The following is a 22,202-nucleotide window of genomic DNA, read 5'->3' on the forward strand; positions in this document are numbered from 1 at the left end:
AGGCAGACCCTTCATGCGGTCTGCCAATACAACGAAGAGTTGGGGGCATACAAAAAGGCTTGTCCGCTCGACATAAAAAGCGAGCGCCCTACGGACGTCTAGGGAGGGCAAATGCGCTCCCGTCGCGATGAATGGGGTTTGGGAGAGAAGACCAGAAGGAAGATATCCCGGATGATATGAAAGGTCAACAGCACCTTAGGGAGGAAGGCCGGACGTGGTCACAACCGCCCCTTGTCCTTATGCAACATAGTGCACCGTGGGTCCACTGTGAGAGCCCGAAGCTCGGAGACTTGTCCAGCCGATGCAAAGGCTACAAGGAAAAAGCTGTCCCTCAGGACGGGTATCTCAGCGAGCATGTTGTCAGTGGCTCGAATGGAGCAGGCATAAGTTTGCTTATAACCAGGTTGAAGACCCAGGAGTTGGTGGGGCGGCGAACCTGGGGGCATAAATGCCCCAAGCCCTTGAGGAACCTAGAAACCACAGCGTGTGAGAATATGAAGCGGCCACTCTCCCTTGGGAGGAAGGCAGAGACAGCTGCCAAGTGCACCCTTAATGATGAACTGCGCCAGGCGCTGCTGTTAGAAGATCATAGACAATCCCAGAGGAAATAGATCGGAACCTCTGTGGGGGGGAAACTGTGTTTCGTAGCAGCAAGAGAAAGACTGCCAGTTGGGCAGATACGTTAACTGAGTGGAAGGCTTCCTACCACCCAGGAGAATCCTGTAGAACCGAGGCAGAACAATGTAACTCGGCTTGGTTTAGGCCCCAGCAGGCATGCGGCGATGTGCAGGGATTGCAGGTCTAGGTGGTAAAGTTTGCCGTGATCCAGCGTTATGAGGTCTGGCAAAGAGGCAGGGGAATCGGTTGGCTACCGACAGGTGTAGCAACATGGTGTAGCAGTGCTGCCTGGACCATGCTGGAGCGATCATGATCAGATGCGCTCTGTCCCTGCGGAGTGTTAGCAGGACCTTGCGAACCAGCAGGAGCGGTGGGAAAGTGGACGGCCAACGGCTCGTCCACGGCATCAGAAAAGCAGCCAAGGTTGAGGCCGGGGAGAGGCCTTGGCATGAGCAGAACTTCTCTCTCGTTCCATTTCCGCAAGAGTGAAGTTCCGGAAACGTAATGGGTAACATCCGGAGGAATCAACCACTTGAGAGACAAGAAGGAACTGCTGAGGCGATCCGCCCAAGTGTTCCGGACCCCTAGGAGAAAGGACGCTACCAGGTCCGTCAATTGACCTGTGCAGGAGTCTCGGAGCTGAATAGCTCCCTGCAAAGAGAGGAGGACCGTGCTCCTCCGTGCTTGTTCATGCAACGGGTGTCCGTTGTGTTGTCTGTGAACACTGAGACACAAAAGCCTTGTAGGTGCTGCTGAAGCGCCTGGTATACAAGGCAGACTGCTTTCCAGTCCCGGACATTGATGTGCAAGGGCAGCTGTTGAACCAACCAAAGGTCTGGAATGGGAAACTGACCCAAGTGAGCATCCCAGCGAAGAGATGGGGGCGTCCATCATGAGGGGCACCGAGGGTGAAGTGGATGAAACAGCCCTCCTGCGCACATCAGGGAGGGCATCGACCCCCAGTCGAGGGAGCCTAGGGCGCTCGGGAGGATCAAGGCGACCATGACCATGCTGTCTCTGGCCGAGTGGTACACTGAGGTGAGTCACGATTAAAGTGTACGGAGGCGAAGCCTGGCATGCTCGGTTACGCACGTGCAGGCAGCCATGTGGCCCAGAAAACCTAGGCACGTTCAAGCCAAAGTTACCGGGAAGGTCTGTAGACCTTGTACAATGGTTACCATCGCGTGAAAGCAAGGCGTAGGTAAGCAGGCTGTGCGATACTGAAGTCCAGGGTGGCCGCAGTTAAGTCTATTCCCTGAGTGGGAATCAGGGTGGATTTCGCTATATGGATCATCAGACCTAAACACAGAAATAGGACCTCATCGACGCCCACACGAGTGGTAGCTTGGGCCCCGGTGGCCCCTGGAATGAGCCAATCGTCCAGATATGGAGAATGTGTATCCGACGGTGGCAGAGAGGGCGGCGACTACAGCCAGACACCGTGAATACACCGGGGGCTGTATAGAGGCCGACCGGGAGGACCGTAAACTGGAAATGACGGTTGGCCACAAACCGGAGATACCTTCTGTGCGAAGGATAAATGGCGACGTGAAAATACGCGCCCTTCATATTGAGGGTGGCATACCAGTCTCCGGGATCCAAGGATGGGATGACGGTCCCCATGGATACCATGCGGAACTCCAGGTATATCATACTTGTTGAGCTTCCGCAGGTCTAGGATAGGTCTGAGACCTCCCTTCACCTTGGGGATCAGGAACTAGTGGGGCTAGAACCTTTTGTCCCTTTTGTCGGTGGAACCTCCTCTATAGCTCCGATGGTGAGGAGCGCCCGTGCCTCGTGCAAGAGGAATTGCTCGTGAGAGGGGTCCCTAAGAGGGACGAGGAGGGATAGGTTTTGCTCGATTGGTGGTTGGGAGGACCCTGATTTTTGGCCCCTTAGGGGTCCCGACCAACGCCTACGACTGCCTCAGCGTCGCCTGCTGGCAAAGCCCTGTCGTTGTCTAGGCACAGGGTAAGGGCGTTGAGGCTGGCGGAAAGGTCGGCAGTGAGACATCGGCATGTACATGCCGAGAGGGAGTGCATAGTGACCTCGCTGTCCTTTGGGCCTTGCAGCCTAGGGTCAGCTTTGAGAACAGGCCTTTGTCATTGAAGGACAAGTCCTGTATAGTGTGCAGCAGCTGCTAGGGAAGGCTTGATAACTGGAGCCATGAAATGCACCTCGTGGCAACACCCAAGGCCAGAGTCGTGCCTGCGGAGTCGGCTACATTCAACAAGGGGTGGAGGGAAGCTCTCGCCACTTTCGGCCCTTTTTCCAGGAGGGCATCAAACTATTGACGGGAGATCTGAGAAACCGACTCCGTAAATTCTCCCACCGCCGTCCATAGTAATGGCTAAGCAGGGCTTGCTGGTTTGCTACGCAAAGTTGCAGAGCGCCTGCCGAGTGCATCTTATGGCCCAGGAAGTCCATTCGCCTAGCCCCCTTGGACATAGGGGCTGGTCCCTGTAGGCCATGGCGTTGCGTCTGATTGACGGAGTAGATGACAAGGGAACAGGGGAAAAGACGTACATATAGGTGCCCGTCGCCCCTGGAGGATACCATGCACATGCATTCGACTCCCGTGCCCACGGGCAGGATAGTGGCCACTTGGAGATCCATAGTGAATGCCACCCGTCTCGGGAGGTCCTGATGGGCCCCCAGGCCGATTAGGGGAGGGCCCAAGGAGTACGCTTCTGCCACTGGCTCATCTGGGGAGGAGGGAGAACAAAGGCTGGGGACAAGTGGGTCCTGTGTGGGCTCACGCTCCTGGACGACCTCCTGATCCGGTGGGATGTGGGAATCCGGTGGCAGAACCGGACTTCCTCCGTACCGGTCGGAGGGGGACGGCTAACTGTCGCCCCTGGTACCCAGTGCTCTGACTGAACAGAGCGCGATCACAGGTAGGCCTTTGGCCTGATGGCACACCCAAGATGTACAGGGCAGCCACTGATGGGGGTCAGCCGTGGGCAGAGTCTCCGTCTCCAGCTCATGGCGCTCGACGCGGAACCGGGGATCAGTACCGTGAGGCGAGAATGGGACCTGCGACCGGAGCAGTGCCGGGAGGCTGACCGAGATCTCGAGGCTCGAAGCCGGGAGCGGCTACGGGAGTCCAGTGCCCAGAGCGGTGCCGGGAGCTGGATTGGCACCGAGTGTACCAGGTCGGGAACGGGACGCTGATCGGTGCCGCGGGCACGACCGGTACCGATATGGGGAACGGTGCCAGGACCGTGAGCAGTGCCGGCCCCTGGCTCGGCGACAGGACCGAGAAGATCTGCGGGACCGCGATCGTGAACAGTGCCGCTCTGTGGTGCCGACGCAGGGTGGCCTGAGCAAGACAGGCTCGCCGATAGACAATATAACCCGCACCGGCGGTGCCGGGGGTTGAAGCAGCGCAGGCTCTGTCACTACCATCACTCCCTCGCTGTGGAAATGTTTCCGGCGTGGAGGGAATAGTGAGCTCAACCATGGCTGGCACCGGGGAGCGTTCAGGCACTGGACTGAACGGCTCTTGCGTGGCCGGAGTCGACGGTGCCGATATTGTCGGTGCTGCGGCAGGTATCAGAACTGGGCAGACCGACTAGTACAGCGCTCGGCTGCGGAGCAGGCGGCTCTGACGCAGCTGAAGAGCGAGCTCAACCGCGGCTCGTACCGGGGAGCGTGTCAGTACCGGACTCGACGGCTCTTGCATGGCCGGAGTTAACGGTGCGGAAATTGTCGGTGCCGCGGCAGACATCGGTGCCGGGCGATCCGACTTAACATAGCGCTCGGGCTGCGGAGCAGGCGGCTCGGCCGCAGCAGGAGTCCAGAGCCTCTTCATTCTCCAGGAGAGAGATGTGTGCTGAGCGGACGTCGGTGCCAGCGACGGCCGGTGCCTGGAGGCCTTGGCGGTACTGGCGATCCGGTGCTGAGGGAGCGCTTCTTGAAGACTGACCAGCACTCAGTGCCGAGAGCGGAGGAGCAAGAGCTGCCTCCGTCAGGAGCTGCTTGAGACGAAAGTCCCGCTCCCCTTTGTTCTCGGATTAAAGGCCTCACAAATACGGCACTTATCTGTGAGGTGAGATTCCTCGAGGCAATTAGGAGAGGATCTCTTGTCAGCATCGGCTTGTGGCTGGCCAAGCATTATAAAACCCTGTGGACCGGGCATCGGACCCGGCACCGGGTGAGGGGAAGGGGAAAAACCACGAACCCCTGTGAAATAAATTACACTATACTATACTACAAACAAAGTTAACTACAACTATAAAATCTGAATTATATACAATACTTAACGAGAGAAACTACGAGTAGCTAGGGAAGTGGAGGTCAGCTAAGCCGCGCTCCACTGTTCCAACGACCGACACGGGCGGTAAGAAGGAACTGAGGCGTGGGTGGGTCGGCTGGTGTATATATCCGGCGCCATGGTGGCGCCACTCCAGGGGGCGCCCAGCCGACCCACTGAGTTGCTAGGGTAAAAGTCTTCCGACGAACGTGCACGCGGCGCACACACAGCTACATGGAATGGATATGAGCAATCACTCGAAGAAGAACAGGTTGCTACTTTATCAAGTTAAAGACTGCTATAAAAACTGGAAAGGGGACGGTGCAAGTACATATATTCAAACCCCTTAGCCGGGACATTTTTTTTCTCTGCCCTTTTCAAGGTCGAAGGCAGGGAAGATGGGATCTGCCACAGCACCCTAACCAGTTTCAACACCCCTTCATGGACTGGTAGGGCCACTTTGGAGGGGGCCGCTGCAGCTAAAATGTCAAACAGGCTGTCCATGGGCTCCTTGCACTCCTCCACCTCCGGCTTATGGCAACCTGTTTACGGAGCTCTAGATAAACCCTGAAGTCGTATGGTGGCAGTGGGTTGGCAGGACATGCGACCTCCACATCTAGGGACGATGAAGAAGAGGCTACCACCATAGGAGGGGCTGGTTCCTCCTCCACTATTGGGGTTGCTTCCACTGGGACCACTGCCAGGGTCCTGATACCGGGTTGCAGTCTGAGTCCAGCACCAGCTGGGGCGGCACAGTGGTTCGGCTCTTGGATACAACCAAGGATGACAGCTGGGAGTAGGAACCTGGTGTCAGAGGAACCCCCACAGGTTCCAGTGTTGCCATTGCGCCAACCACTGCTCCAGGGGCCAAGCATCTGCAGAAGGTCTGGCGCCAAAGTCTGATGTGAAAGGCTGATGCTGGTGTCTCCTCAGGATGGATTCATCCCCAGCCTCTGACGAGAATTCCTGCCGTGGAGCCATTGCCACGTCTGCCTGTCGGCTATGACAGGGGAGCCGGAGACGTGCTGTGGAGCCAGTGACCATTGACATGGGACCGTGGATATGTGTCACGAAGAGGGGATCAGTGCTGTGAAGCTGGAGTCCAGTGGCGTGTCAGAGACCATTGAGGTGGGCACATGGAGGGTCTTTCTCTGGTGGGGGTCACCGTCAACAACTCTGAGGAAGCCAGTTGGGGATCTCAGGGCATGGGCAGCACCAGAGGGGACATTAGATCCCTTGCTGCCTGCAATGCTTCCGGTGTTGATGGGGCTCACAGGTGTAGGGTGCCCTAACTGCTCCCAGGAGTCAGTGTTGAGTCCTGGACTGGGCTTGTTGCCCTGGGTGGAGTCACCGCCACAGACTGCAGCTCTGAGGAGGACAAGAGGCCCGGCACGGGTATCACCTTGTCAGTCACTCCCCACCTATCCCTCTTTGGCACTGGGGAGCACCCTCTTTTGCTGTCCAGTTTCTTGTGCCTCTTCCTTGGCACTGAAAATGGTGAATGGTGCCGGGGGAGTGCTCTGTACCCAGGCTGATTGCTCAGTGCAAAATCAGAGCAGCACAACTCCAAGGTCAGTCTAAGGGCTGCTTCCATTAACAGGGCCTTCAAACAAATGTCCCTGTCCTTTTCTGTGCATGTCCTGAAGCCCTGCAAATTTTGCACCCATCCTTAACGTGGGCTTCCCTGAGGCACTTTAAGCAGCTCGAATGGGGGTCTTTCACTGGCATGGACTTAACGCAGGCAACAGACGGTTTGAAACCCAGGGACTAGGGCATGCCCTATTCTTATGACAACATCCTGATATGGGACTGCTATCTACCTTAACTAAGTACAGCTAACAACTAAACTTTTAACTATATACAGAACAACAAAGTCCAAAACCCACCGGAAAGCTTGCAAGGCAAGAAACACTCCAGCAACCGTCCCGTGCAGTAAGAAGGAACAGAGAGCGGGGGGGGCCTTGCACCGCCCATTATACTGGCACATAAGCACAGGCTCCAATAGGGCCAGCCCCTACAGCTACCACTAAGGAAAAAACATCCAGCAAGTGTTCAAGTTGCGCACGCACACCTACCATGGAATTGACATGAGCAAGCAGTCAAAGAACCTCGATGTACTCATCATTTCAGTATATTCTGAAAGATTAAATAGGAAGTTTCATTCACATATTGAATTTAGAGCCTAATATTTCTAGTATCAAGAGTCTTACTGATGTTGAGTGTAAAGAGTGCAGTGACATAAGTTAAAAACCTGGAGAGAAAATTCAGTGAGGTTTTATTCAACTCTGCAAATATTACAGCACCTAGCACTTTTAGAATGCTTTTCATACATCAATTGCCAAGTGCTCTACAGATCTAGACATCCCCATTTTTGAGATGCAGTAAATGAGGCCCTGGGGGGGCAAATTACATGGACACCCAGTTTTTTTGACCCTCAGTGTAATGTAATAGCCCCATCCCATGTAACTGAGCAGCATTTTTTCCACATACCGTTCTTACTGACTTACTTGACATTTTATTAAGATATCAAAGAAGTCATCATCTGATTCTCTGTTGTTGCTGGCCATTAGATGGCCAAGGACTGACTGACTGTTGTGCTGATTGAGACGAAGCCCAGGTAAATTGCTAAAGCTGGCTCGTTGATCATCTAGGCGGCGGCTCTGTGAGCTTGCAAGAAGATCTAAAAATTCATCAGTGTGCGGTGAGACCATGGAAGTAGAAAAGGCTGAAGGTGGAAGGAGAAAGCAAACAAGTTAGTCTGGAAATGTGCCTTGGAACAGTAAATCTTGTGTGTTAGAACAGTTTAAAAGACTGACATCAACCCAAGACAGAGGCACGTGATTTGGGTAGATTTTTTCAAACAATCAAAAATATGTACATTTTCTCATTGTTTTAGGTGGGGTGGAGGATGCTGCTGCAGCTGTCATTCTGCTCTTCTCCTGGAAACAGCATCTCTGATCATCCATCCTGTTGCTTTGAAACCGGCTCAGCAAGTCAAAGAACCCTTCATCTCCAGTCATATCAGGACTGTTTTTCTGAAAAGATAGGCAAGAGAGAGTCAGGGAAACGTTGGATTACAATTGTCCCCTATTGAACTGTAATGCAGAAGCCGTGGCAGTTTAATCCGGTCATGTTTGATATTTGGATATTGTTTAAACACAATGTTACAATGGAAGGTGATCAAGTCAACAAAACAAGCCCACTTGCGGAAGATCTTTTAAAACAATTGAAACGTGAGCATTATATGGCAGAGTTAGTAGTCACCAGGAAAATAAAGCTGCCAGGTATAAGTCAGAGACATGTTTCCAGTTGCTGCTCTAGTTCTTAATATCACAATGAGATTCTTTCCTCTGACCTTGATCAAGGTAACTTAATTTTTTTTTACTTCACTTCTTTCCAATTTAACACGAAATTGAACATATATATGACAAAGCTAGTTCTGTACAGTAACTCCTCACTCAACATCATACAGTTAAAGTTGTTTCGTTGCTGCTCCCACCCTCTGCCTTGGAGCTGCTCCCAGGAGCCTCCTGTTTGCTGTGCAGGGTGGGGCAAGGAGAAAAGGGGTGCTATGTCAGGGTGTCCCCCTCTCCCATACCTCATCTCCGGGGGGGACGCACACGGAGAGCGCTTGCTGGCAGCTGCTGTCTCAACTTGCTGATCTACTTAAAAAGGCAATGTATTTACAGTGGGCTCAGCGTACCTAAAGGGGCGATGCGCGTCTCAACACACGGTGTGTGTGTGTGTGTGTGTGTCTCTCTCTCTCTCTCACACACACACACACACACACACACACACACACACACACACACACACACACAGAGTGTGAGTCTCTGTCTCTCTCATCATGCTGTGTCTCCTCCCTCCATTCGTGCTGCCTTGTAGAGTATGAGGCTACATTAACAATGTGTTAACCCTTTAGGGCTCAGCCAAGTGCTAGTTCATCATTTAGCAGTAAGGCATTCCCCTGGGAAATAGCCCACCCTCTTCCCACCACCTCAACCAAACTTCACAATTATCATTGCTGTGTACAGTATTAAACTGTTTGTTTAAAACTTATCTTGTTTGTGTGTGTGTGATAGGAGTCTTGTCTGGCAAAAAAAATTCCCTGGAACCTAATCTCCCCTATTTACATTAATTTTTATGGGGAAATTGGATTCGCTTAACATCGTTTTGCTTTAAGTAGCATTTTTCAGGAACATAACTACAACGTTAAGCGCGGGAGTTACTATACTTTAATCACTTTTTTCTGATCAAGTGAACAATAAGAACTAAAATTAACACAACTCCAGAAATGAGCACTCATTTGTAACTTAGAAATTTTCACCAAGCAAACAATTAAACCTGTTTAGGCTTTAGTTCTCCAAACATACCCTCTGAGAGCTTAGAAGTCGATGATCAATAGAATTACTAGCATCCTGCAGAACTTTGGAGGATGTACCATTTTTGTACTTTTTGCCTTTTAGTCGATTTACAAAGTGCAGCTTTGCTGAAGGTTTGGCAACCAGGGGTTTCTGTTTAGCAAGAATGTCACTGTTCCAGTTCTGAATCTAAGAAAACAAGAGTCAGATGAAACAAGCCTTCTTTACATATGCTTCTGCCTATCATCTAACTAGCTTCACTTCCCATCAGTGAAGAATCTCTAGATTATGTGTTTCCTTTAGATGGATGAACAAAATTTAACTGTTAGGTTACATCACCTGACATGTGACTATGGAGTCCCTTATTATCGCTAATATACAATAGGAAATTAGCTCAATGTCAGTGAATGAAAGAAAGAACATTCCATTCAGAGAGAGTAATAGAATTAAAATCTTTCAGTACTGTCAGTGAAATTTAGAACTGTAACTTAAGCTGTAAATAAAAATGCTAGAGCATTTTTTAAGTAAACTTGTCTTTTCCTCAGAAAGTCAAACCCCTTAACATAAGGAACATAAGAATGGCCATACTGGGTCAGACCAATGGTCCATCTAGCCCTGTGTCCTGCCTTCCAACATGGCCAATGCCAGGTGCTTCAGAGGGAATGAACAGAAAAGGTAATCAGTAAGTGATCCATCCTGTGTTGCCCATTCCCTGCTTCTGGCAAACAAAGGCTAGGGGACAACTCAGCACATGGTTTTGCATCCCTGCCCATCCTGGCTAACAGCCATTGATGGATCTATCCTCCATGAACTTATTTAGTTCTTTTTTTAACCCTATTATAGTCTTGGCCTTCACAACACCCTCTGGCAGAGGTTGACTGTACGTTGTGATGACATAGGAGCCTTTTAGAGCTTTTTCATAGGGAAGCTGTGCAGCTGAATTTTAAAATCAGACTTCTCCCTTGTTACATATATGCCAGACAACAGTAGCAGCATGGCTCTGAAAGCAGAGGTGGCTGCCAAAACAGAAGGATATCAGGGACCTAAATTTGTTAATGCTATAAGGCAGATTCCTACTCAGAGGTCAGTGTGCCAGTATTTTTTGCCCTCTTGACATAATTATGTACAGCTGCATTAGAAGCTTATAAAGACTAAACAAATATTCTGGTTCTGACAAAGCCATTCATTGGCTGTCACTAACGCCTTCTTATTTGTACAGTCTCTTCATGTTGGATATTCTAGCCATATCTTAAGGTCTTTCAGATCCTCTGCTTTTGGCCTTATCTAAACTCCTAAAAGCAGGCTCTGAAGCTGGGCTTTCCCCCCATTATGCCTTTGGAACCTCATCCCTCAATTAAACTCCTCCTCTTGAGTTTATAAGTGTAGTATTTCAAAGGAAATCCTTTGTTACAGCTATGCTGTGATATTTAGTTTTGGTTTCTTATAAAGGCATCTTGGAAAACTCTCATTACACAGTACCCCAAACTATACTGTCACATACCTTTTAAAAATATGGGTCCTGTATCACCTAAGCAACAGTTTAAGTGATCAGAGTGGTAGAGAATAAAAAACTTCAGCTGGAACTAGCTGAATGTTCAGCAGTACATTGTGGGAGATGCAGGTTGCAGGCCAAACTTAGGATCTTGTATATCAGTCCCAGCAGGGGCTCAGAGTACAAGAAGTGACTTAGAACTTCAGCACTATCAGCTGCCCAACATGTCAGTCCTGGAAGAGATTTAACTCTCTTATCTGCAAAACTAGTGAACAGATTTGAACTATTGGAGGAGATGGGGATGAATAGTGTCCCAGGATGGAGGTTGAAGAAGAAGTTCCAACCTCCTATTAAAATCCTTTGGGAAACATGGATTTATACAAAATTGTCAACTTGGCTCGTGAGGCAAACAGGTTAATTTTAGATAACTCTTGCCTTGAGGTTAAGGTACATCACTACTAATCAGGAGACCTCTGTTCTATTCCCAGCTCTGACAGACTTTCTGTGTGACCTTGCAGTGAATCTTTCAGTGCCTCAGCTTTTACATTTCTAAAATATATCTACTTAACATGGATGTTGAAAGGCTTAATTGTTTGCAAAATGTTCTGAGAGCCTCAAACAAAACACACTATAAAAATGTGATATATAAATAAAAATATGAAATTGTTTCATAGCCGAGGAATGATTGCTCTAAGATCTATGGACAGCTTCCCTTTCATTTTATTCTGAATCACTTCTTGACTACCCAGATAAACTGAAGCTCTTAGGGAAAATACACACTCCCTACACACTTCTGATGTGTACTGCAGAAAATAAATTCTACATTCCTGAGAAAACATCCTCCGGTAAACCATTACATAGGACTGACTTTGCTACTATTGTGCTTTTGATCATGAATACTCTTTTCCACAACTAGTTATTGAACATGTCTCTGGCTTCTCTAGATTTGTATTTGCTTGACACTTACTTTCATTGATCAAGATTTTACTAGCCACGTTTAAAGTGGTTAGTATATACAATTTCTGATTATCTTGCCCTAAAACCCATGCTCCTATAATTTGAATGAAGAATTTATTTGGAATGATATACGTTAGGCATTTCATAGCACTGGTGCACTGAAAGCTATGAAACATTACTGCAATTCTACTACTCAGAACAGAACAGAAAAGAAAAGTGGCAACCTTTTCAGGTGTTAATTTCATAAGTTCCATGTTTTCCATACTGTGACGGCGGCCTACTCTGGATCTTGCACCTTTGGGAAGAGATGAAATAAGACTAAATAAGTTGGTTGCCTATGAAGAGGAAGGATGCATTTTCTACATTTCAAAGCTATGTTGTGGTATATACCATCTAAGGTTTAAGATGTGGTAATTTTAAGTTCCAAAATGATGTAGTAAAAAGTATTAGCATGGAGTAAACATCTGTAAAGTACCCAGGCTGAAAACACTTGGTTTTGTACTTGAGAGTTTAAGGCTAATTACCTTAAAACACAAATATAGACTGTCTCCTTGCAATAAGATTCTTTGATCCAGGAATGCTATGCTCTGGCATCAACATACCACACACTTTCTAAAAATAATTGGCATTACACTACAAAGTCACAGAAGATCAGCTGAGTTTTGAAGAGGCTACACAACTGTGGATGGGAAGCAGGGAGAGAAAGGTTTGATTAGGGAGCTTAGACAGAGGAACATCAGAAGAGCCCACGATTTTTGTTGTAAGCTCCCCAATGCCAGTAAGAATACTATGGAGAAAGGAGGCAAGGCAAAACCTGTAATCTGGTGCATAAAATCAGTCTTATCTCAGATATTTTTTCTTAAAAAATAAAATAAAATAAAATAAAAGCTGTTACAAATATGTAGCCACAAAGACAAAATACAAACAATAGACTATAAAGCAAAAATCGAACTTTGTTTGCATTCTTTCCAGCTCTATTAAGATGCATATAAATGTGGCTTTACTTTTTTATTTTTTTAAAAATGGGATTGTCTTAAACATTTTTTCCTCTAATTTGGAAAAAAGTCAGGTCCTTGAACTTCCCTCTTTATTAGAAGACTGACATTTTTTGGAGGATCTGCATAGCAACATCAGCCTCTCTTCTCCCCTTAAATGAAGTGGTTGGGGAACATTCAGATTTAGACCATTCAACTTGTGGAGAGGGACAGCCTGTGTTGCAGGCCTGTCTGATACCATGATGCAAGTCTTCCAAACATAAAAAGGTCCCTTTAGCAAAACAGAAAGGCCCAATATTCCAAATGGAACGAGCAGATTTGGGGGGGGGGGGGGGGGTTGGGGGAGAAGGGAGATAGGAGCATGAGAAACACACATGCAAAAGCCTCTGAACACAATAAAGGAGCAATCATTTTTTCCTCTCAACTTCAGCTAAAAAAATATGCTGGAAAGAAGCACTTACCATTCAAACTATTATCTACAGCATGGATTTCTGACATCATGGAGTTGTTTGTGCTGTAGCTTAGACCAAGCACCATTTGAAGATCTGAGAGGTTAAGTCTAGCTGTTAATTCTCCGCTTCTATCTCCTACCTGCAACCAAGTGCATTTGAATATATGTATTTGGTTATTATTTATTTCCTCAAATTTCTAAAAATGTAACTACTGGTATCAATCGCATGCTCTGAGCACCTATCCCATGAATCAAAATCAAACACACAGCAAGCATGTGTGTATATAGATATATGTGCATATGTGTGCTCTCATTTTGCAATTGTGGTGTATATATATATATATATATATATATATATATATATATATATATATATATATATATATATATACACACATACATACACACACATACACACACACACACACATCTCAGCCCACAATTGCAAAATGAGAACATGCTGCTTATGGATTTAAAGTTTCTCTTCAACATCTTAAAATCTGGTGTGCATTTAGGCAAAGTTGACTGATGCACCAGAGAAAGTGAACAGCATTTCACAAGGTGACGGAAAATAGAAAGTGAAGAATTAGTCTGCTGACAATTTATATGTTGCTATTTTTGCCAAATTTTGTTGCTATTTAAGAAAAATGTACGAATGCTGTACTTTTTGCTTTCCAAGAATATTACATGATTACTTTGTGTCTATGGCCTTGACACCACTACAGTGGTGACATTTCCATACAGAAAGACTCTTCCTGAATCCTTTTACTAATGCATTAGGTGCAAACATGCACAAAGCCACAACTTTTCATTCCAACTATTTCTCCTCTTCACACAGATTTACTGGGGCCATATAAACTAACCCGGCCCAGATGACACTACTTTGATACAGATTTTTTATTTTCTTCCTCCAAACACAATACGTCATGCAGTCTGGATGTGTGACATTAGAAAGATCTTCAAGAGGAAAAGCCAACAGCCAAAACATAAGAATGCGCAAGTCATACCTCTCTTGAAATTTCTAAATGCTTTTCTGCAAAGTGCATAGCTTGGTCATGATTTCCTAATGCTGTGTACGCATTTCCTAAACTCCAGCATGCTCTTCCTTCACCAATTCTGTAACAGAATTTAAGCAAATATTCAGCTGTAATCCCAGGTGGTCAGAATTTCATGCTGTAGCTTCTGGGACAGAATCTGTTGCTGGGCCTAGGAAAACTAGGAAAACTCCCATTTCAAGCACCAAAATATTAAGTACATTATAGGCAGTAATGAAAGACATTTAACCAAGTATTTAAACAATCTATTCAGCATTCATTTAAAACACTTACTACTTAAATTAGGAATTTTGTGAAGGTGAGATCTTTGATTTTTACTTTACAGAATGGACAAATCATTCCTTCAGTCTTGTGAACATTATGATTCAAATGACAAGATGCTGATAATGATACAAAGGACCCAAGAGTTTAAAAATACATAGGGATTAAATTTTATAACCCAGTTCATAAGCATTTTTTGCTTGAATTGCATTTTCTGGCCCATTCTGAACAGTTGTCTTTCTCTACAAATCAATAAGCATATCATTTAAAAATTACAAAGCAATTTTATAGTTGACCTGAATATTAAAATACAGGGCTTAAAAATTACCTGCATTTAAAAACTATATCATTTTAGTGGACTTGTCCTTTCCTTTCCACTTCATTCCTCCCCAGTGAAGGCACAAAAATGCATCTATTGGTATGAGAAGGCTGCAAAATTACACCAATCACTTGTTTCAAAGTAAAGATTGAGAGCTGCTGTCTCTTCCCTTAACAGCTAACCAAAAAACTGACAGAGGTGGAAGTCAGTCTAACAGTATCAGTGATTCCATAAGTCACGGGCTATTCTTCATCTCAGTACAACTGCACAAAGCCTACCTTTCATCTCAGGATTCATTAATGTGATACCTTTCAGACTACCACTTTTTCCTATGAAGGGTGTAATCCTATAGCCAATCCATGCTGGGAACTCATATTGATTTCAGTGCAAGTTCCATATACAGAACAATTACAGGAGACGAAGGGTCAATCCTATTATCCCTCTAAGTTAAATATACAATATTGGCTCCAAAGGACTTACCTATCATTCAGTTCCTGAGCGATTGTAAGGTGCTTCAGATGATAGTCAATTGCTTTTTCATAGTCTTGGAGCAAAGTGTATGTATTTCCAAGACTGTAACAAGCCTGTGCTTCCACAGCTCTGTCTTTAAGCTGTCGAGCCAGTTGTAGTGTCTTCCTAAAAGAATGGATTATTAATGCCACACAAAATCACTATAGGAAAAATTCTGTTCTCAATCTATACCTGTGCAACCCCACTGAAATCAATACAGTTGCCTGGGTAAAATGGTAAAATTCAGTCTTGTTTTGCAAATAATCATCCCACAAGAAAATAATTACAGTTTTCCCCCTTCCTATTTATCTCTAACCTTAAAATGGGAAAAAAAAAAAAAGTCCAATTGATTTCAATGGGAGGAGGACTAGGCCCTTAAACTGCATATTCTAACTTCAGCCAGCTGCTTTATTACTGCATTATTTATGCTGGTTTTCTTCACTGTATAAAAAAAATCCAGAGTGCAGTTTACACAAAGTATGATGCCAACTTTAGAAAATAACAGACACAACAAATGTTTAATCAATAGGAGTAGGTAGTGTTAAGATACTTCTGTAGCTATCGAGGCAGACTTGATTTCTGACTCAGTTAACTCTTTGACCAATAAAAAGCGACAAAGAGTCCTGTGGCACCTTATAGACTAACAGATGTATTGGAGCATAAGCTTTCACGGGTGAATACCCACTTCATCACATGCATCTGACGAAGTGAGTATTCACCCACGAAAGCTTATGCTCCAATACATCTGTTAGTCTATAAGGTGCCACAGGACTCTGTCGCTTTTTACAGATCCAGACTAACACAGCTACCCCTCTGATGTTTGACCAATGTTCAGGTCAGTTCTTCTCCCTTTTGAAAACATGAGGAGTCCTGGGCTTCACAGCTGAAATCTGAACTCATATGTAGCCCTTGTACCTAATGTACCGAATGCAGATATTTTAGTTTAATTTTACTGAACTCTGCGCAGCAACTATATTTACCTTGCTGTGCAGAAGATTAGGAGATAAAGAAGGGATGTTCATGAATAAAGTATGAGTATATAGCCCACTATGCAAAACTGCCTTTGGCATGTTTCAATTATTTCCTAATGCACTACCAATCTCAATACAAGTATTTAAAGTCTGTGGATCATCATCCTAGAATTTGGTAGGTATCAAGGCAACATGCTTAGGACACAGGAGAAAGCTAGTAAAAGCATGTCAACAGAAAGCAATAACCTGTACTATGGAGAAGTGCCTCTTTAAATATTCCCTCTTACTAGAAAAGGTAGAGAAGACATAATACAAAAATCCAGACTTTAGGAAAGGCTGAACAGTCAAATGACTAGAAAATGAATTTAAAAATTCTGTTAAGCACTACATAATTAATTCTCTCCCAATCTGTGTTGTAAGGATGATTATAAAGCAATATATCAAATGCTAAGCATTATTATTACTAACAGAGGTAAAGACTTGCCTACTTTGATTATGTAAAAAAGGTTTGGTACTATGTTTATATATAATAAATAAATTAACTAACTTGTAGTATTCAGAAGCTGTTTCAAATTCGCCCAGGAATATGTAGGCATTTCCAAGATTGCTGTATGCTCTTCTTTCAGCAGCTCTGTCACCAAATTCTTTTGCAATTAGGAGACGCTTAAAAACACAGAATCTTACTAATGTACTCAGTCATTGCACTTCACAAATTTATCTCCAAGAAAACATTTATAGGGCTTTATCAACGTTTGATTGCTCTTCAGGCAAACAACTCTTGAAAAGACTGTATAAGCGCTTGCATCTGTACTATTAAGTATCAATGAAGTATGGTAAGTTAGCATTTAAAAAGCCTACAGAGACAATACATGCATACAAAGGATCAATCAGCAGCTGAAAAGTGTTGTTCTAAAGTAAACAAAATTCCATAGAAGTACAGTCTTGTACCTGTTCATGGGCTATAACAGCATTCCTGAAGTTGCCTAGAAGGTAATGTGTATTCCCCAGATTTCCATACGCACGTCCCTGGGCTGCTCTATCACCCAACTCTGTCACTATTGTCAAGTTTTCCCTGATGGGGGGGAGGAAAAAAGAAAGAGAGAGAGACCTAATAGGTTGTTCATAGGAAACTACAAGCCATAAAATAATTGGTCTTCCCATTACTACAAAGGAAGAGATTATTTTCCCTTTACTGCCTGACTTAGTGGCCTTGACATAGCACTAAGCATTACCCAGTCCGATACCAGGAGATACTAGACTCTGTTTTATCCTCTGCAGGCTGGTGTGCTCAGCTCTTGGAACAGGGGAAGATCAGAACCTGCTAGCCAGTCTCAAAGTACATCTCAAAATAAATCCATTCTCCTGTGACAGTTGTGACGTTTCCAGAACGAAGTGGATAGAGGTTACTTAAGGAAAAAGACAAAATGTCGACTCAGATCTGCTGATGCACAGGTCTTACCTTTCCATCTCTTGTCCTGGGACCTGAGCAGATGGCAGGGTCCCAAGATGTTGGAATCACTTATAACAGGTAAAAACAATGAAGAGTCATTGTGGCACCTTAGAGACCAACAAATGTATTTGGGCATAAGCTTTTGTGGGATATAACCCATTTCATCAGATGCATGGAGTGGAAAATACAGTAAGCAGGTATAAATATACAGGAGTTGCCTTACCAAGTGAGGGGTCAGTACTAACGAGGCCAATTCAATTAGGGTGGATGTAGCCCATTCCCAACGGTTGACAAGAAGCGGTGAATATCAACAGAAGGCTTGTTAACACTTCAAAAAGTAATTTTCCCTCTGTTGATATTCACCCCTTCTTGTCAACTGTTGGGAATGGGCTACATCCAACCTAACTGAATTGGCCTCGTTAGCACTGACCCCCAACTTGGTAAGGCAACTCCCATTTTTTCATGTGCTGTATATTTGTACCTGCCTATGGTATTTTCCACTCCATGCATCTGATGAAGTGGGTTATATCCCATGAAAGCTTATGCCCAAAGAAATTTGTTAGTCTCTAAGGTGCCACAAGGACTCCTCGTTGTTTTTACTGATACAGACTAACACGGCTGCCCCTCTAAAATTTATAACAGGTAGAGATAAATAAGAGTTGTGTGGTATTACAGAGAAGCATATAGCAGGAATGAAATCAAAGCCACCCTAAAAAAAATTCCCAGGTATGACTCTTACTCCTTTCATGCTTTATTAACTTATCTCAAATGCCAATATATTGCTGCCGGTACCATTAACTGGTGCTACTCTATACTTTAGTTCACAACACTGAAGGTCTCCTAATATTTTAAACTATTTATACGCTGCTTGAGTTAGTGATTTTTCTCTTTTCAGACACAGCCTTTTGAAATCGTTACTTACTCATAATAATCTGCAGCTTTTTGTAATGAAGCCTTTACTTCATCTGGAAGTTCCCCTGGATCATGCGTCTCAGCACAGGCTACATTTTTCCCTTTGGAGTGATACACATTTCCAAGATTATAAAGTGCTCTTGCTTCTCCAACCTAGAACACAATATCAATCTGTTGGAAAGATTCCGAAATCATGTGCAGCACCAATTAGAAGAACGATCAGCCAGAGAAAGCAAGTTTCTCAACTATTAATGGGGAGCTGCGATCATTTTGGAGAGTTACACCCCCAGAGCATCCCAACAAAGCAATTGTGCCTGGGCCTCTGGTGCTTCCACCTGTAAACTTGCAAGTATCTTCATAATGTAAGTGGTTATGTGACAAGCCACTCAAGACCACTATACAAAGGCTCATCAGTATGTGTTAGTACTTCTATAATTATCGTTCTATAAAACTACAGCCAGATTGACAGTAACTGAATGCTCACCATTCTTACCTTGTCATTAAGCTCTCTGGAAATATCTAGGTGCCTTTGACAACAAACAATAGCATCTTCAAAATTCCCAAGCACCTTTAAGGTGTTTCCCAAATTACCACTAGCTTTAGCTTCACCTAGTTGGTCTCCAATGGTCCTGAAATTAAAAGAATACAACAATCCAGTAAATCCTGTACATTTGCAATAGATATATGTTCAATGCACTGTAAACAGAATTTCATGGAAGGTATTTCTCTTTATAAGCTATAGACTAGTATAAAGTGCACATTTCGTTCACAATTTATGAGGTTATATGTTTATTTTACTTTTATAAATAAATTATATGCACATACAGAGTTCAATTGTAGAATTCAGCTTCGCAGAAACAGTGTGGGGGACATTTATTTTAATTTTATTAGAACTGCTATTGACTGCCTTTGCATATGGTGTGACACTGCAACCCATATTCTTCATAGTGATATTAATAGGATATAATTATATCATAATTATGATGTATTTTATGCAAGATAAGGCATGTGTGGTATCATTGGAAAGAAAGGATAATGATATTCAGCAAACCATAACCTATTTGTATGCATGTATAATTTTTATATCCAAAGTTATGAATATTGACTATGTATCTATTTCACGTGTAGCTATTCCTGGGCAACGCCCACTAGGCAAAATGCTTTCAGTCTAGATGGCTGGCTGGGAAGGGCCCATTCAGGTTAATGAGCCATTAGGAAGAAACAGTAGGATTTAGGAGAAGCTTATCTCCCACCTGGTGAGCCTTCCTGTGAACCCTCTACACAGACAGTGGGGGATGGCTGCTGGGACTCTACAGGGACATGTGACCAGATCACCTGGTGTTGGACTCTATCTTGGTGTGGGAACCAAGCATTGAAACAAAGGGCTCCCACCATATGTAAAAGCTATATAAGGCAGGGGAGTGACATCATCAAGGTTCTTCACTGACTCCCCACCCAAGAAGACTCCTGGAAACACCTGAGAAACAAAGACTGAACTTTCAGAAATGCTGGACCCAGGCTAAAGAGATTTTTAGCCCATGAATGGAACACCCAGGGATTCCAAGCTGTAAGCAAGTGCAGCTTGCCCCTTAAGAATCTGCAGCCTGCATGTATCATCACTTAGGGTAAGAATCTGCTATTCATATCCAATCTATTTAGTGTATTAAGCTTATTTTGCGTATTTGGTTTATTTGCTAGGTAATCTGCTTTCATCTATTTGCTACCCCTTATAATCACTTAAAATCTCTCTTCTGTAGTTAATAAATTTGTTTTTATTTTATCTAATCTAGGGTGTGAGAATCATAACTTGGGGAGAAAGGCTGTTGCATATTCCTCTCCACACTGTGGGAGGGGGCGAATTTTATGAGCTTACGCTGTAAAGCTCCCTGTGCAGCACAAAACAGAATAATTTTGGGTTTACAATCCAGAGGACGTGTCTGCCTGAGGAGCTGGTAGGTACCCTAGCTGGAGCCTTCCCATGCAGGGTCTGGTCAGAGAGCCTGCCTGCATGTAATTGCAGCTGGATGTGTTCTTTTGTGTATGTATGCTGGTGAAAGTGCAGGCTAGAGAGGGCTTTGCAGCTTGTCACAGCAGTACAGTGTAAAAGGGAGCCCAGGCTTGTGGGCCAGGGGGGCACAGTGGTACCCCAGTTCCTGTTGGCACCCTGGCCAGAAACCAGTCACATATGGCAGCTTACTTATTGGTATGTTACACCAAAAACCCAGCACCCTGGAAGCTAATTGTGGTAGTACTCCAAAGGAAGAGAAAAAAAAGTCAATGCAAGAAGCCATTTTTCTTCTGGAAATGTGAAATCTCTGGCTTGAATTTACAACTGTTGTCTGCTGTAATTTGTCTTTGGGGGAACAAGGATGAAATCAATACAAATTAATGTGTCAATTCTAGATACCTTTACTATGCAAAGTTGTCAATGAATAGTTAGGTGTCACAACTTGGTGCAATAGTACTAAGTTCACACCTTCCCCAGAACCTAAATTAAGCTCTATTAGAACATTTGTCTTCATGAGAGAGGAAAAATTTCCAATTAAACAGTCAAACATAATTATCCAGACTCCTGCACTTGAGGTATAATTTTTTCCCACTGTTGTATAGGACCAGCTTCTTTAGATTACACTGCTGAAAACTTAAAATTTAAACATGAAAGTCTGAAAACTAGAAGGGCTTGGAAAAAAGAATCCAATTTATGTAATGAAAACCATAAATCTTTAAAAGATAGCTGTAGAAACACCACATGAAATGCACATACTTTGTATATTTTAATCACATCACCACATTATTAGTTTTAAAGAGAAATATACTAGTGAGTTATGTCTAGTAAACAATAATGGCAGCTTAATTTTTGGAGAGCCAGGGAGCATTAGCTTTAGAAACAGGAAAGGGTGAAGAACTGATGGATTTAAAGAGGAAGCCACCTACATATCCACAAATCTGGCAACCCTAGATCTCCCCAGTATAGTGATAGCCAAATTATTTGCCAGAATATTAAAAACCACCCAATCTCCCACCACTAGCACATCAATGTCTCTAACAAGCATTAACGATGAATGTTTCACTGAACAAACCACTGCTCATCTTCACAAGAACAGAACTGAGATTGAGGACGTACCTAAAAGAATACAAAATTACCTTGCAAGGGTTAAATCATGGTGGTGGTATTCCAGGGCTTTTGCATATTCATGCAAGTAGAAATAAGCATTGCCTAGCTGACTGTAAATAGCACTAAGTGTTTTTAGATCTTCTGTTCCAACCTGAACTGCAGCTTCAAAGAAAGACACGCCAGCTCGACAATCTCCTGCTTTACACAATCGCTCGCCTTCCAAGGCCAGCTCCAGACAGGAAGCTTCCATTCTGCACAATTTGAGGGGAAAAAAGGTAACATTCAGTCTAAATATAGTTCTTTCCATAGGAGCCTGAATTCTGAAGACATTTATGCACAGGAAGTTTCTCTGAATTCCAGAAACCTACACATTAAAAACTCTCTACATTTGTTTGAAACAAGGTTTCCTTATCACAAAGCAAGCATTAAGTTTGCTATTATTACATTATATAAAATTGGTGCTGGTAATGAACACAGAAT

General features: G+C 44.4%; 1 protein-coding gene across 7 annotated transcripts in view; it reads right to left on the bottom strand.

The window, feature by feature from the left end:
• The window catches only part of GPSM2 (G protein signaling modulator 2), a 62,188-nt gene that overhangs the window by 4,528 nt on the left and 35,458 nt on the right, over positions 1-22,202 (bottom strand). For 6 of the 7 annotated variants that reach the window (XM_039484502.1, XM_039484503.1, XM_039484500.1 and 3 more), the window contains 12 exons: positions 21,752-21,973; positions 19,101-19,236; positions 18,618-18,760; positions 17,194-17,317; positions 16,793-16,908; positions 15,245-15,400; positions 14,137-14,245; positions 13,140-13,269; positions 11,908-11,978; positions 9,247-9,423; positions 7,752-7,908; positions 7,381-7,598 (listed from right to left, as the gene is read on the bottom strand). In XM_039484502.1, the coding sequence (XP_039340436.1) occupies positions 7,381-7,598; positions 7,752-7,908; positions 9,247-9,423; positions 11,908-11,978; positions 13,140-13,269; positions 14,137-14,245; positions 15,245-15,400; positions 16,793-16,908; positions 17,194-17,317; positions 18,618-18,760; positions 19,101-19,236; positions 21,752-21,973 (1,759 nt within the window). Of the gene's footprint in view, positions 1-6,948; positions 7,010-7,380; positions 7,599-7,751; positions 7,909-9,246; positions 9,424-11,907; positions 11,979-13,139; positions 13,270-14,136; positions 14,246-15,244; positions 15,401-16,792; positions 16,909-17,193; positions 17,318-18,617; positions 18,761-19,100; positions 19,237-21,751; positions 21,974-22,202 lie in introns of all 7 variants that reach the window. The other variant, XM_039484505.1, reaches the window with a different exon arrangement.

The sequence above is a fragment of the Mauremys reevesii genome, linkage group 8, assembly GCF_016161935.1.
Source record: "Mauremys reevesii isolate NIE-2019 linkage group 8, ASM1616193v1, whole genome shotgun sequence".
NCBI lineage: Eukaryota > Metazoa > Chordata > Testudines > Geoemydidae > Mauremys > Mauremys reevesii.